The sequence below is a fragment of the Linepithema humile genome, chromosome 1 (assembly GCF_040581485.1).
Source record: "Linepithema humile isolate Giens D197 chromosome 1, Lhum_UNIL_v1.0, whole genome shotgun sequence".
In the NCBI taxonomy this organism is placed as follows: domain Eukaryota; kingdom Metazoa; phylum Arthropoda; class Insecta; order Hymenoptera; family Formicidae; genus Linepithema; species Linepithema humile.
This window is the reverse complement of record NC_090128.1, coordinates 36955729-36972077: the sequence shown is the minus strand read 5'-3', so window position 1 is coordinate 36972077 and position 16349 is coordinate 36955729. Positions and strand designations below refer to the sequence as shown.

At 30.0% G+C, this 16349-nt stretch overlaps 1 protein-coding gene across 3 annotated transcripts; it reads left to right on the top strand.

Moving 5' to 3' along the window:
* LOC136996987 (cytochrome P450 4C1-like) lies at window positions 1-12948 on the top strand. 3 transcript variants are annotated; one of them, XM_067347018.1, is made up of 12 exons: window positions 1-312; window positions 1541-1647; window positions 1856-1943; window positions 7814-8002; window positions 10745-10808; window positions 11033-11159; window positions 11241-11304; window positions 11571-11656; window positions 11727-11795; window positions 12085-12262; window positions 12453-12629; window positions 12696-12948. In XM_067347018.1, the coding sequence occupies exons 1-12, from the start codon at window positions 147-149 to the stop codon at window positions 12863-12865; spliced, it is 1485 nt and encodes a 494-aa protein (XP_067203119.1). In that variant the 5' UTR covers window positions 1-146; the 3' UTR covers window positions 12866-12948. The 3 variants fall into 3 exon arrangements, with proteins under 3 accessions (XP_067203119.1, XP_067203120.1, XP_067203121.1); XM_067347020.1 differs by lacking the exon at window positions 1-312 and adding an exon at window positions 385-914; XM_067347019.1 differs by lacking the exon at window positions 11727-11795.
* The last annotated feature ends 3401 nt before the right edge of the window (window positions 12949-16349 follow it).

Below are 16349 nucleotides of genomic sequence, written 5' to 3'. Positions count from 1 at the left end.
CATTCTACTCGTCAGAGTGCATATTGAAAGCGAAAATTAAAAGAAATAACATCAGTGTTCGCAGTTCGAGCAGTAACATCAGTGCCAACTCATATATTTCTATTGTTTGTGAATAACGTGGTTAATGTTGTAAAATTAATACAGCAATGTTTGTAACTGTTACATTAATAACTTTAATTTGCCTTGGAGTAAACTACATTTTGTCGAATTTCTGGCATCGACCTTTTATTAAAAAAATAAACACTCTGCCAGGTCCAACAGGATATCCACTCGTTGGAAGTACTTTCTATTTTTTAGGAATAATTACTAACGGTAATAACAAATTATAATATACTTAATGTATACAAAAGTAAAAGTAAAAGAGTTAACATTAAATTAAATGTTACAGAACATTATCTTACTTAAATATACTGTAGTATAAAATAATATATATTTCGACTATTAAGAATACAGGCGGATATAGGATCGGAATTACAGAGTTCTCTCCATCGGTAATCCGCGCGCTTTTAGCTCTTCTCTTAATTTCGCTACTGTAGGCACGTTAGGGTCAAACATGTTCTCGCGAAACGTATGTCGTCACCTTTCGTCGTCCTCGATATCGTCGTCGTCGTCGTCGCAACCGTCGTTTGCCACACAACCGTCTCAAAATTCGCAACGTCACTCTCTCAAATACTCGCTCACACGATACACGTCTTCTAAACCCGTTTTATCCGATCCCACCGGACGAGCCCCCAAATGTAGTATAAAATAATATATATTTCGACCATTAAGAATACAGGCGGATATAGGATCAGAATTACAGAGTTCTCTCTAACATTCTCGCGTCGTGATGTATCGTTTCATCGCTCGAGGACGACTGACTGTCCTCGCGAAACCGTCGGAATTCGAAGCCAAACAGCACGAGACGAACGCATGTACGAAATACACAAATATTATCGCTGTAACGCTACCTTTGAATATTCGGAGCTGTCGAGCTGTGTCTTACAATCGTGTCGCTGTATTCAACGTTATTTATTCCACAATACCTGCATTACAATTTTGTTATTAATTGTCTTAATTACGTGCGTAAATGATTAATTACAATTACTAAAAGAGAATAAATTTTCTAAAAATCAGCAATAAAAATTTGAAAATTGCTTACACTATGCTAATCACAAAACATATCTACATACGTCATTTACGTACTGCACAATACAATTATTATTATATATTATTATATATGTTCAGTAAATTTTTACCGCAACATTGTGATATAAGATTTGCTATTTTTTAATATATGTCCATGAACAAGAAATAGTTTTTTTCTACCACACGATAAATTAAGTTACAGAATCTTATGCGATGAATATGTCTATGCATTGAGCTTACACTTACAATGAATCGTACGTTAAATCGTACACTATTTTATTGTTCAGTACTTTATAATACAAAAATCTTAAAAATTAATTTTTTCTAAATGGAATTTATTAATATTAATATGGCATCAATTAATTTTCAAATAAAAAAAAATTTTTTTGCGTAATAAAAAAGTTTTTTTTAGAAATTATGCAAATTGTGAATACACTAGTGAACGATTTTTCATCTCCATTTCGAATCTGGTTTGGCAATACTGCATATATCGGTGTATACGACGGAGAACACATAAAGGTAAAAAAATAACGTTTGATTTCTACATGTATTATAAGGAATAAATATTTTCTATAAATATTTTCCATGTGTAACATTTATACTTTACCTTAAATAATAGAAATAATTATTTAAAGTATATGTAAATAATGAAAATAGCACAAATAAATACACATATTTAATATGATATAAAAACGTTAATAAATTAGATTTTAATATTGTGTTTTAGGCTGTTTTGCAAAGTCGATGCTTCAAGAAAAGTTCACTTTATAAAGTTTTTAAACCAGCATTGGGCACAGGACTTATAACATCTCATGGTAAGATATTTCAATAGCACAAAAATTCGGGAGGGTCTCAACTGCCTACATTCCCATTTGCCAATAGCTTCGTTTGCCCACAACATTTTGCCGACAGCTTCAATTGCCGACATTCTCGATTGCCTACAGAGCGATTGCCTACAAGCATTATTGCGCACATTTAAAAATTAAAAATACAAACGTACGTTTGCACACAGGACATTATTGCACACATACACATTGCACACATGACATTATTGCGCACATAAACATTGCACACATGACGTTATTGCGCACATACACATTGCACACATAATATTATTGCGCACATACACATTGCACACATAATATTATTGCACATATTCTTTCCATGCAAAACGAGGTTCAACATGGGTTTACAACTTTGTTTGTGAACCTTGTTATGTTTACCTTGTTAGGTATAACCTGAGTAGGATTTGTTATTTGTTTTACGCGAGGGAGAGGCTTCGCTCCTACGGGGCGAAATCCTCCGCCGCCTACGCGTGAAATTTCAAACAAAGCGAGATTCAACATGGGTTTACGAGTTTCTACACAAAGCGCAATAATGTCATGTGCGCAATGTGTATGTGTGCAATAATGTCTTGTGTGCAAACGTACATTTGTATTTCTAATTTTTAAATGTGCGCAATAATATTATGTGTGCAATGTGTATGTGCGCAATAATGTCTTGTGTGCAAACGTACGTTTGTATTTTTAATTTTTAAATGTGCGCAATAATGCTTGTAGGCAATCGCTCTGTAGGCAATCGGGAATGTCGGCAACTGAAGCTGTCGGCAAAATGTTGTGGACAAACGAAGCTGTTGGCAAATGGGAATGTAGGCAGTTGAGACTCTCCCAAAATAACAAAATATTTATTAAAAATTACAAAAAAAACTTGGCGCTGCCAACGGGCTTTGCCCCTCCTCTTTGACCCCCCCCCCCCTCCCAGTCCAGTCCTTTGCGCCATGCTCCCTTTCCCCCCCCATCGAGGCGCCACACCACCTCTCTTTATACTTCAAAGTATTATGAAACATAGAAAATGAGTAATAATAATGTAATAATTAGCATAATTAATTGACATCATGTAATTAATTGACATTATGTAAATTAACATGTTGTTCAGTATGGCAGTGCCAAGTTTTTTTGTATTTTTTAATAAAAATTTTGTTATTTTAATTAAATTTTTTTTAATCAAATTTTGATCAGTTTTATTTATACATTTTATGTATTTTTTTTATATGTTTATTTTGAATTTGCACCTTGGATAATGTATTAGTTACTTTTTATGTTGGTAATATATTAAAAATTTAGATAATTATTAAAATAAAAACATATTAAAGTGTCTTTTTGGAACTTGGCCAGACCTTATCATTTATGAATTTTTATGCTATATCACTTACTTTTTATATTAGTTATTTTCTAATATTACCAATAAAACATCTGTTTCACAAAACATAAGTGTGATATAAAACAAAATACTTGTGTTAGAATGTGAAATAAATTAGTTAATATGTAATTAAGTTAATATAAATGTACAGAATTAATTATGTGACAAAATTTAAATTATTTTTCAATTATTTTTCTACATTTCAAATTTAATATTTATATTAACTTAATTACATATTAACTAAATTATTTTACATTATAAGTTTTGCGACTGGATCGACGTCGACGTCGATGAAAGGTTCTTCGTTCATTAATACCAATAAAATTTTATTACATTGTATTTTATTTGTTACTCAAATATTAACAAGATTAAAGGATATAATTTTCTTTTTCATACTTTTCAGAAGTTTTTTTTCATACTTCTTGAGTTATTTCTTATCTTAATCTGACATATATCGATATAAAATCTAAAATATCTCTGAAAATATTAAGTTATCAATAATCTTACCGTAATACTTGTATGAATAAAATACTGAAAATCAAGTGGTATAAAAAAAACGTATAATAGATAAAAAGAAGTACATTGTAAATTACATACGTTTTCTTCAAAATAATTATGCATTTTTTTACACGAATTGATTTGTTTCATTATTCTGTACATAAAAATATTACGGTAAGATTATCGATAACTAAATATTTTAAGAGATTTTAGATTTTATATCAAAATACGTCATGTCTCTCTCTCTCTCTCTCTCTCTCTCTCTCTCTCTCTCTCTCTCTCTCTCTCTCTCTCTCTCTCTCTCTCTCTCTCTCTCTCTCTCTCTCTCTCTCTCTCTCTCTCTCTCTCTCTCTCTCTCTTTTTTTTTTTTTTTTTTTTTTTTTTTTCTCTCTCTCTCTCTCTCTCTCTCTCTCTCTCTCTCTCTCTCTCTCTCTCTCTCTCTCTCTCTCTCTCTCTCTCTCTCTCTCTCTCTCTCTCTCTCTCTCTCTCTCTCTCTCTCTCTCTCTCTCTCTCTCTCTCTCTCTCTCTCTCTCTCTCTCTCTCTCTCTCTCTCTCTCTCTCTCTCTCTCTCTCTCTCTCTCTCTCTCTCTCTCTCTCTCTCTCTCTCTCTCTCTCTCTCTCTCTCTCTCTCTCTCTCTCTCTCTCTCTCTCTCTCTCTCTCTCTCTCTCTCTCTCTCTCTCTCTCTCTCTCTCTCTCTCTCTCTCCTTCTCTCTCTCTCTCCCTCTCTCCTTCTCTTTCTCTCTCCCTCTCCCTCTCTCTCTCTCTCTCTCTCTCTCTTTCTCTCTCTTTCTCTCTCACTCACTCACTCACTCACTCACTCTCTCTCTCTCTCTCTTTCTCTCTCTCTCTCTCACTCACTCACTCACTCACTCTCTCTCTGTCTCTCTCTCTCTCTCTCTCTTTCATGTTTGCGAAATTTCCGTAGTGCAACTTGGGGAAGTCGAATTCGTTTATCTTTGGCACCTGATGCGAGAAATTCACGTAGCGCAACACGGGGTAGTCGAATTCGTCGACTCTTGGCACCTGGTGCGAGAAATTCTCGTAAATTATAAATAATACTCTGGGCCTCGCAAATTTTCTATCCGCCCCTGGCAAACAGAGAAGAAGAAGGAAACGACGTTTCTTATTAAAATATGAAAAACATCACTTTTTGACCGCTTGTATCTCCGGAACGGCTGGACCAATTTTAATTTTCGTCGACTCAAATTACTCGTGACAATGTCACCTTTCAGGATATGCTATCTGTTTTTCAATATTTCTTATATTTTAGTTGCTACAAACCTCCAAAAAATCGACTTTGTGCGCGCAGGATAAGAAACTTATGCCCGATTCCACCAACGAAGATTAACTTTAATCTCGGTTCAACTTACTCTTCACCTTTTTCTAATTCTTAGAACTAGAAAAAGATGAAGAATAAGTTGAACCGATATTAAAGTTAATCTACATTGGTGGAAATGGGCATTAGTAGTGTCATTTTTTTAACTTGGCCGGAGACACTACCGCGTGATAAGAATAAAGCTTAATTAATTGTTATTACTCACTCTAAATAATATAAAATTTAGTTCAAATAATAAAGTAGTCACAGCCACTTTCTCATATACTATTTATTAGCATTATGTTTAAACGCAATAGTTACACAATAAACGAATATTATTTATGCATAAATTATATTCGTTTATATATACATGGGGCATTCTTTCTCAACTTTACACCCATGCTGCCCATTTTCTATTTGATCTTAAAATTTTTGTAAAAATCTTAAAATTTACAGAAAAATGTAAGCTTTCCAATGGCGCGTGGAAAAATTATCAAATTCAATTGGATCATACTTAAAATTTCAGAAAACCGAAAAAAATAATAAAAACGGTAATTATTCAAGTGTAGCGATTATTCATTCGACGTTTTTCTCTTCCAATTAACACTTTCGAGTACTCTGTTTATCTGTGCACTGTCGCATAAATTTAAACTAAAATGGCGGATCCAATATGGCCGCCAAAAATTTAAAATTTTAAGAAATTAACGGATTTTTGTAAAACTTAATACCAAAGAGTTTTTCTGTATGCTGAATACAAATCTCAAATCGGATTTTGAAAATTTAAAATGGCGGATCTAATACAATCACCAAAAATATTGAAAAATTTAAGAAGTTAACGGATTCTTATAAAACTTGGTATCAGGAGTATATTTAGGACGCAGATTTTAAAATTTCATCATTAAATTCGTATTTATCGACCTATTTGGTCTAAAGATGATCGAAAAACTATTAAAATTTATAACAAAATTCAAGTCCTCCATGGGCGCGTGGCAAAATTATCAAATTCAATTGGATCATTATTTTTTTTCTGAGCCTAGTCAAAAAAGTTTCATAAAATAAGATCGTGAAATCCAATTTGTACACATTCGAGAGAGTTTCTCTACCGCGATATTATCGCCATTCATTACAACATTTTAACGTTAAAAAACATTTCATTGTGATTCCGTAAATTTCTAAACGCTTTAATATTTGGATTTGTATATCCGACTCCCATGGTTCTGGGCTTTTTTGTGCTTTGAGCGTTTCTCTGAGGTTTTCTTCGAACAGTTCTTTTCAGAGCTACTTTTAACCGTTCTTTTAGGACTGCTCTTAGAACAATACTACAGAAAATTCTGTTATCTGTACTATTTTTGATCGTGAATCTTAGAATTTGATTTGAAATATGTCCAGTATACACGGTGATAGATGTTGCAATCCCTACAATGTGGAAGGTCACAGAGGGAAAGATCTTCGACGCATTTCGAGTGTTATCAAACGATTATTCCCAAAATTTCCAGATAATGCTAAAATTTGCAGCATGTAGGAAAATGAAATATCCTCGCATGAATGAAGATACGCACGTCTCATCGAGTCTTGATAAAACGTTTAATAATTGTACTCATGATACTGAACAGTATATTTCTGTATCTTCCGGTGCATCTTCATTAAACGATTTGATGTAGCTCCACCAGTTCCAGAGGTTCTGAGAAATCACTGTTTCGTCCCAATCAACAAAGAAATGGTGATTAAGAGATATTCCAATGCTGGTAGTAGTTCGACTTTTTCATATCAAGATTTCAAAAAGTAGGGGGTAAGAGCTCAGGCGACATCAGAATCAGAGGTATCTCTAGTATCAAGTTTCATAAAAATCTGTCAATTTCCTAAATTTTCAATATTTTTGGTCTTTATATTAGATCTGACATTTTCAGTTTTTGAAATCCGACCTAAGATTTGTATTTAGCTGGCCGTAAAACTCTCTGTTCAAATGTTATAAAACTCCCTTACTTTAAAAAATTTTTCAAGTTCTTAGTTGCCATATTAGATCCGCCATTTTCAATTTTCGAAATGCGACTTTAGATTCGTTATTAGCAACCCGAAAAAGTCCCTGATACCAAGTATTATAAAAATTCGTTAAATTCTAAAAATTTTCAAAATGTTTTGGTGGCCATATTGGATCCGCCATTTTGTATTTTTAAAAGATAACTTTAGACTCGTATACAGTAACCCGAAAAACCCCTTGATACCAAGTTTTATAAAAATTAGTTAATTTCTTAAATTTTTTAAATTTTTGGTGGCCATATTGGATCCGCCATTTTAGTTTAGACTTATGTGACAGTGCACAGATAAACAGAGTACTCGAAAGTGTTAATTGGAAGAGAAAAACGTCGAATGAATAATCGCTACACTTGAATAATTATCGTTTTTATTTTTTTTTTTCGGTTTTCTAAAATTTTAAGTATGATTCAATTGAATTTGATAATTTTGTCACGCGCCATTGGAAAGCTTACATTTTTCTGTAAATTTTAAGATTTTTTCAAAAATTTTTAGATCAAATAGAAAATGGACAGCATGGGTGTAAAGTTGAGGGAGAATGCCCCTATTATATTTATCCCGTAATCTCAGAGAAGCAATTAATATTGTATAACGGATTAATAAGTTTTTTCTAATTATACTTTTGTATTTATTTATTTCAGTATCTTTATGGAGCTCAAATCGAAAAATGGTGGAGAGAATTTTTTCTCTAAACAACTTACGAATCTACTGTAATATATTTGTAGATCAATCATTAGTACTTACGGGCGAATTAGAAAAAGTTGAACAAAATGGAAATGAAATTATACTTCTTGACTTTCTATATAGATGTAATTTGAACATTGCGTGTGGTAAGAATAAGTAACTCTATTATCTTGTAAAATGTCTACTTTTGTATATTATAAAACAATTTTAAAATAAGAATTGTTTGCTAAAAATACAATTTTTCTGTATTTTTGTAAACATTTCTAAAATTTTTGAAAAACAAATTAAAATAAAATTGTGAAATTTTTCGTAATTTACAATTACGTAACTACAGACTTCAAACGTATATTATTAATAGAGTGTTGATTTTAAATTGTCTTATTTGTATACATTACAAAGCATTATAAAAAGTTATATACTTCTAAACTAAATAATATTAAAAATATATAAAATATTAAAATATAATATTAAAATAAGGATTTAAAGTATATAATTTATAACCTTTTTTTTAACAATGAATATGAGATATATATGTATATATTGATATCATCTCAGGTAGCACGTGCTTGTTTCATATACGTTTCCTATATGTGCCGGTTATTATGAAAGTGGCCTAAGTCATATATTTCTCGTTTCGAGATATTCAAACTTTTGCGTTTGACCATATTAAAAATATTTTTCCATCATGGTGCAAAATTTATCAAAAATTATAATGTTCTCCTGATGTTAAATTTATCTAAGATCATTAAATTTTATGAATAACTTGCACGAAACTGTGTGTTTTTAACCGTTGAATGACTTATATTACTTTCAAAACTAATAGTAGTCCTAATTGATGATTTACGATAACAAAAAATTAATTAATTTAATTTAAAAAATAACTTGAAAAGAAACAAATTTATTTACTTTTAGAATTGTATTAACTATTTTAATTGTATTAATTATTTTTTTTAATTATTATTTTATCCGTTTCCATTTTTTGCAAACATTATTTCGTGGTACTAAGTCTATGAAACACAACGACCAATATAACCTCAATTAATAATTTAATGTTTCGCAAAATTATTACGGCAATTTAATTATATTAAGCATTATTTACATTATTGATAATACATTTATAAATAAATATGAAATATTTTTGTAAAGTTAAATTTACCTGAGCCGCTGTCTGACGACATAATAGAAAAATATGTTGAAAATTATGATAATATTACTTTTTCTATCGCAATGTTAGCAAAAAAATGACTTATGCCACTATCAAAATAAGCATGCAACTACACCTGTTAATAATGAAAATGACAACTTTATTTTAATGCTTATTTCATGGTAACTTTGAAAAAATTTTTCAATAATAATAAAATATAGTTGATATAATATAATACTAAATGAAAATCTAATTTTTTTTTTGGTTTTGTGACTTAGACCACTTTCATAATAACCGGTACATATGTATCTAATGTTTTTTAACCGTCAAGCAACGATAACAAACGTTTTTGTAACCATTATTTAAAAAAACGTTTTTTCCACATTTTTTTGACCGTCCTACTCTTATAACTTTTTACGATAAATATTGCAAGGAATCGATTTATATAAAAAAATTAGGATAGTTTTATTTAACAAAATAAAGATGACCTTCAAATCTTCGAAGCACCTCCACCAAGGTCAAACTAATATTCTTATCTTTTTTCTTCCTCCAAACCTTACAACTTTTATTTGAAAGATTTTTTTTTTATAACGCATTGTTTTTAAGATATTACAATTGTCTAAGTTAAAATGGGACACCCTGTATATATATAGAGGACCTATTCAGACCTATACATACATATATATATATAAAGAAAACGTTTTTTAATCGTTTCTTTTAACGTTTTTCGGATTGACATTTTAAACAACGAGAAACGTTTTTAAGAACCGTTATAAAACGTTTCGAAGAAATATTTGTGAAACATTTCTGAAACGAATATGTGCTACCTGGGTATATATTCCAATTGCTTATATCCATAAATTTACAGCAAACTTTAAAACTATCATTTTACACTTTTGTCTGTGTTGAATTATCTTTTTTTGAAACATTTTAATAGTAGAATTAATAATATACTCTATAAAATATCTGTTTGCGTTTTACATGGTAAATCGACATGAAAAATTAATAAAGCAGTACGAGTGAAATGAAAGTAAAATAAGCCTAAATTATACATTTTACTTTCATAAATTTAATAATTTAATTTTTTTCAATTGCGTCACAATAAAATTCCATAATTTCGCATAATTTTACATAATTTTATATTCGTCCATGAATACATTGGATGCGTTTAGAAAATATACACAAAATGAACATGTGCTACCTGAGACACATGAGAGTTGTCAACTCCAGAAGACTAGATCATTTTATATGTCCGCGTAACAAAATACAGATAGATAAAATCAATTAAAAATGTTAATCATGATAATTAATCACGGTAATTAATCATGGTAATTAGTTGACGAATATTTTAAATGTCAACATTACGATGAATATAACTGACGGAGTTCAAGCGACAAATATATTATTTTATTCCAATGATATTACGAAAACGATATAGGTAATATTACTGGAAAATGTAAAAAACAGATCTATCTCGAATCATAAGCGTGCAAATACAAAATGTGCCCACAAAAGTAAAATAATTTATTGTAATTATTTTTAAAGTTAATTTTTATATTTCTTATAAAACCAAATACGTAAAAATTGATTTAATTTTTTAATAAAATATGGAATAAAATTTTTAAAAAATTTATAGTTTAATTCAAATCTGGATAATTGGCAACTCTCTACCCAAATACAGTTTATGTACTTATGGTAGATATTATAATAAATATCAATTATTTTCTTATGTAATGCTATAAAGAAACTATGATGGACATCAAATTGGAACCACAATTCATAAACCGAATGCTTGAAGTAATGATAAGGTATAAATTTTCATTTAATTTAAATTCTTATATATAACATAAAATTTTTATTGTAGAAATAAATCTATTTAAAGCAGATATATATAAATATATATATTTAAAAAAAGAATTTTAATTATTTTAATTATAGTAATAAAAAAAACTAAATTTCTAATAAAATTTATAAAATTTTATGACGGTTAAATAAACTTTTATCCATGATTTACGGAAAAAATATGTTTCAGCGTAAAGAAAATTTGGTATTATAGATTAAATAACATATTTTTGCATCCAAATGTTATATTCAACCTTTCTACTACAAAATGGAAACAGCAAAAACAATTAAATTCTGTCACTTTGCTTTTAGATGAGGTATAGATATATTGAAATTTTATTTATTAATATTTTCTTGAATTCTTTTATTTATATTATAAATGATTTCTAATCACTCAGATAAAGCAGAAGAAACATATATTGGATAAATCTGAGGCAACCAAATCCAACAGTAACACATTTCGTAAGTTTGTCAACTTTTTTACTTAAATGTTTATATTTGTTCAACATTATATCATTTTTAAAATAATGGTAAAAAAGTTTTTTTTTACAATATTGCTGAAATAATACTAAAATATATGTCTTTTTTTATTGATATGACGCTATTTTTGATGATTTCTTTCTTTTCTTTCATTGCTTTTGCAAATATTTCAAAATTATATGTGTAGGAAATTCATATTTGTAAGAAAGTAATCAATCAATTTATATATTTTTATTCAAATAACACAGTTTTCGATGTTCTATTGGAAGCATTGCATAAAGAAAGAATAACTTTACAAGAATGTGATGATCATATGTTTACAATGTTATTCACAGTACGTATATATATTTCCAAATTCAAACTATATTTAGACGTATGATAAAACAGGTTTTCATTTTACGTAGGCCACTGACACAGCTGCCGTTACAATAAATTTTGTGATTTTTATGCTCGCAAATTTCCCAGAAGTACAGGTACACAGACATTAAATTTATTGAAATACAGTATAATTTATTAACTTCTTTAACACATATATAAAACTTACAAATAAATAATGTAATTTTAAATTAGTAACTATATATAATATATTATTTATGTTAATGTTTTAAATAGAATTATGTAAACATTTTCATCTACTATTACTTACGCTTTAGTGATTGCTAGGAATATTAATGCCATAAACAATGCACAAAATTTTAATCACAAGTATAGAGCAATATACTAAAAAAATACACATAATCGCTTCAATTTATTTCATACTAGGAAAAAGCATACAAAGAATTATCAGAAATTTACGGCACTGAATCTCCAAAATCTGTACCAATTGAATATGATGATTTGCAAAAAATGGAATATTTGAACCGTGTTATTAAAGAAACAATGAGACTCTTTCCTGCTGCTCCTTTTATTGGACGAATTTTAACAGAAGATTTAAAGATAGGTATATATTAACGATAATTGTGTATTACAATAATTTATTTAAAAATTGTGTTTTTTCGTGCTACAATTAAAAGACAGAGATACATACAAAAGTAATTTTTTAATAATAAGACGTATGTTTACTTAAACTATTTGTTACTATTACATTTTTATTATAATATTATTTTTATATAAACATATGTATATTTTAGGAGAAACTATTTTACCTAAAGGAGCTGATGTAATTATGTCTATATTACATATGCACCGAAATGAGAAACATTGGTCGAATCCCTTGATGTTCGATCCAGATAGATTTCTCCCGGAAAAAAAAGCGCATTGTTCGAAATATTTCATGCCGTTTAGTACCGGACTCAGAAATTGTATTGGTAAGTATGAATGAATAACAAAATATCATGATAAAGTTGTTTTGTATATAATTAACAAAATTGCAGGTCAGAAATATGCGACGATTTCTGTAAAAGTCATTCTAGCAACAATGATACGAACGTTTGAATTTAAAATAGATAAAAATATCAAAATAGATGAAATAAAACTTAATACAGACATATCAATGTGTACTGTAGATCCTCTGAAAGTTAAAATTAAAAAAAGGGAATATTAAATTTGACAAATGTAACAATTCATGTTAAAAGAAAATGTCAATGAAAAATATAAGAAATAAAGGGTGAAGAATATATAAGTGAATTATTATACAGACAGTACCTATTTTTTTCAGTATATTTCATCAAGCAAATGCGAGCAATATGTACCCAGAAAACATTATGCGCATTAATATCTAGCAACTCACGTACATACAAAAATGGCTCATACTGCGCACACAAAACCTTATCCCAGTACGTCGTCATAGCGGTAGCAAAATGTTAGCACACTTGCAAAACGCTTGCACTTGCGGGCAATACACGACTTATATGGTACACGACTAAACATACACTACGAGCAAAATTCAGGCAAACTGCTACACAGATTATTTGCATAAGACGCGCAAACTTTGCGCGCAAGAATTGTTATTTGGGTAAAGCCATGTGCCAACAGATTCCATTTCCATTTTATTACAAATATCGATACAATATGTTCTCATTAAGCTTATTGTTAGTTTGTTTGGCAGCATGGTAATACAGTTAGCTTGAAAATAAAGATTGCAAGAACATAGCATAAATAGTCATTACATCATATAGACAGAAACGTTGATATTGTAGAAGAATTTGGAATATTAATTTTATAAAATAGTCAAACTCGGCTCAAAAAAATTAAAAAATTAGATAAAAGAGGGATCAAGAGCCAACGCAGGATTTTGGTGGTTTATTTATAATCTTCTTTATTCTGAAATCATCGTAAACGTTTCGGCCGACTTTTTGACCATCTTCAGTACATATAAATTAATCTTATGAGATGTCGGAATGAAACATTACAACGCCGATAACAAAGTTCAATCATAGTCCAAGGTTTATTAAAAATTCAATTAGAAGTTTAAATGGTTGTCAGGGAGGGCCCCAACTGCCTACAAATCGATAGCCTACAGTGTTGATAGCCAATGTACATTTATCTACAATTTTTTCATACACAAAAATTTTTGCCTAAGTTTGATAGCCTACAAGCTCTATTGCGCACAAATATTAAATTGAGAAACGAATGTACGTTAGCACATGACATTATTGCGCACACATATATATATATATATATATATATATATATATATATATAGTAATAAATATTTTTTATGTATATGTTTATAGAAAATATTTATTCTTTATAATACATGTTTGTAGAAATCAAACGTTATTTTTTTACCTTTATGTGTTCTCCGTATACACCGATATATGCATTTGCCAAACCAGATTCGAAATGGAGATGAAAAATTGTTCACTAGTGTATTCACAATTTGCATAATTTCTAAAAAAAACTTTTTTATTACGCAAAAAAATTTTTTTTTATTTAAAAATTAATTGATGCCATATTAATATTAATAAATTCCATTTAGAAAAAATTAATTTTTAAGATTTTTGTATTATAAAGTACTGAACAATAAAATAGTGTACGATTTAACGTACGATTCATTGTAAGTGTAAGCTCAATGCATAGACATATTCATCGCATAAGATTCTGTAACTTAATTTATCGTGTGGTAGAAAAAAACTATTTCTTGTTCATGGACATATATTAAAAAATAGCAAATCTTATATCACAATGTTGCGGTAAAAATTTACTAAACATATATAATAGTATATAATAATAATTGTATTGTGCAGTACGTAAATGACGCATGTAGATATGTTTTGTGATTAGCATAGTGTAAGCAATTTTCAAATTTTTATTGCTGATTTTTAGAAAATTTATTCTCTTTTAGTAATTGTAATTAATCATTTACGCACGTAATTAAGACAATTAATAACAAAATATAACGCAAAAACGACATCGGCAACGATACGCAAAACGATACTTACAAGAAAAGAGACCCAAGTGTCCTCCTCCGATTTTAACGAGCTTTAAATATGTGGTAAAGTAGCTCAAAATAAGAGACACGTATTTTTTTTTATGTGCTTTCTTGCACGTTTAGGGTTGAAACAACCCCTACAAGCTAAAACGGTTTTTTTTATTTTGATTGAATATCGTCAAAACTGTAAGAGATATCAAAAAATGTTTCAAATAAAAGTTGCATGGTCTTTTATGAGCTTTATAACCGCGTAGCTTGATTTTTAAACAATTTTATATTTTTTAATTTACCCCTACCCCTTCTTATTATTTTTACGAATTTCAAAATTTTTGTTATGACAAAAGTTGTAGCATTTTTTACGCTGAATACAACCATATATGATTTTATTATGTTTCAAAATCGTATCTTTCAGAAATAAGCTGTCAATGTCGCACTATATGCGTCGCGCTGCGATATATGCATATATATGCATAACGCATCGTTTGTGCCGCGCTTGTGTAATCGATAAGACAAATAAAATTAGAAATAAAGATTAGCATGTTATGAAGTATTCGGAAAAATGCGATCTCATCAATTGTTTATTCTTCATTTGTTTATCCTTGCCTTCTTGCTTGCCAACGGCCGATACTTCAAAATACGGACCTCTGAATTTGCCGTCCTCCGATTCGATCTGCCCGGCTGGCCAGGCCACGGCTACATCGACCGTCTGTTTGGATTCTCGATGATGGCGACAACGTCTTTCGGCATCCGGTTGCACTGCCATGCTCTATCCGGACCTTATCGGGACTTCCCCATGACCTCGGTCCTGTAAAGTTGGAGGATCGGTAACTGCTACTATGACAATGTTCAACGCAAGACTCGATACATGACCTTGGTTTCGTATGTTTTTTGGGCTTCCTCTCCACTGTCGAGGTCATCTTTCGAAATCCCACGGCGTTCGCTTCTTCTTGACGTTTGTTATACAAGACGATAAATTGGCCATACACCCTAACGCTAAAATTCTAAGTTTGTCGGTAGATTATAACAATTAAATAAAAGCGCAAGACCCGTCGAAGCGGGAGAAATCGCTCCCTCCTCGACCGGGGGTACGCAACTCCAAATTCCGTTCCCTTCGGTCGGGCTAGTGCCCTTGTGACGGGCGCGAAGGAAAGCGTCACGTCACACTACTACAATATTAAAGACAAATTTTAATAGAATCAGAAACACATAATTACAACAGAACACGGCAGAATGTTAAACCAATAACTTTAGAAAAAAATACTGATTTGCTATTGTCAATAGAAAAACAAAAAATTATTTTACAATTCTGCAATAAAATTTATTTCTGTATTACATAAAATTACAATGATACACACAATCACAATTATATTAATTATCGCTTTTGGAGTCTTTTTCAAAAAAAAATTTTTGCACATTTTAATATTTATCATAAAAACATTGAAAGCAAAGTACCGATTTATACGATTGGGTTTCTTGTGGGTGTGTGATTGCGAAAATTTTTAATAAATAGATATAAAATAATATATTTTAATCAAAAAAAGCATTATCTAATAATATTGTTGCACTCGCGACGATCACTCGCGAATGCACTCGCGCAAGAAATAATTACTCAATTCAAGAATAACGAACTTTAATGAACTCAACGATAACACAA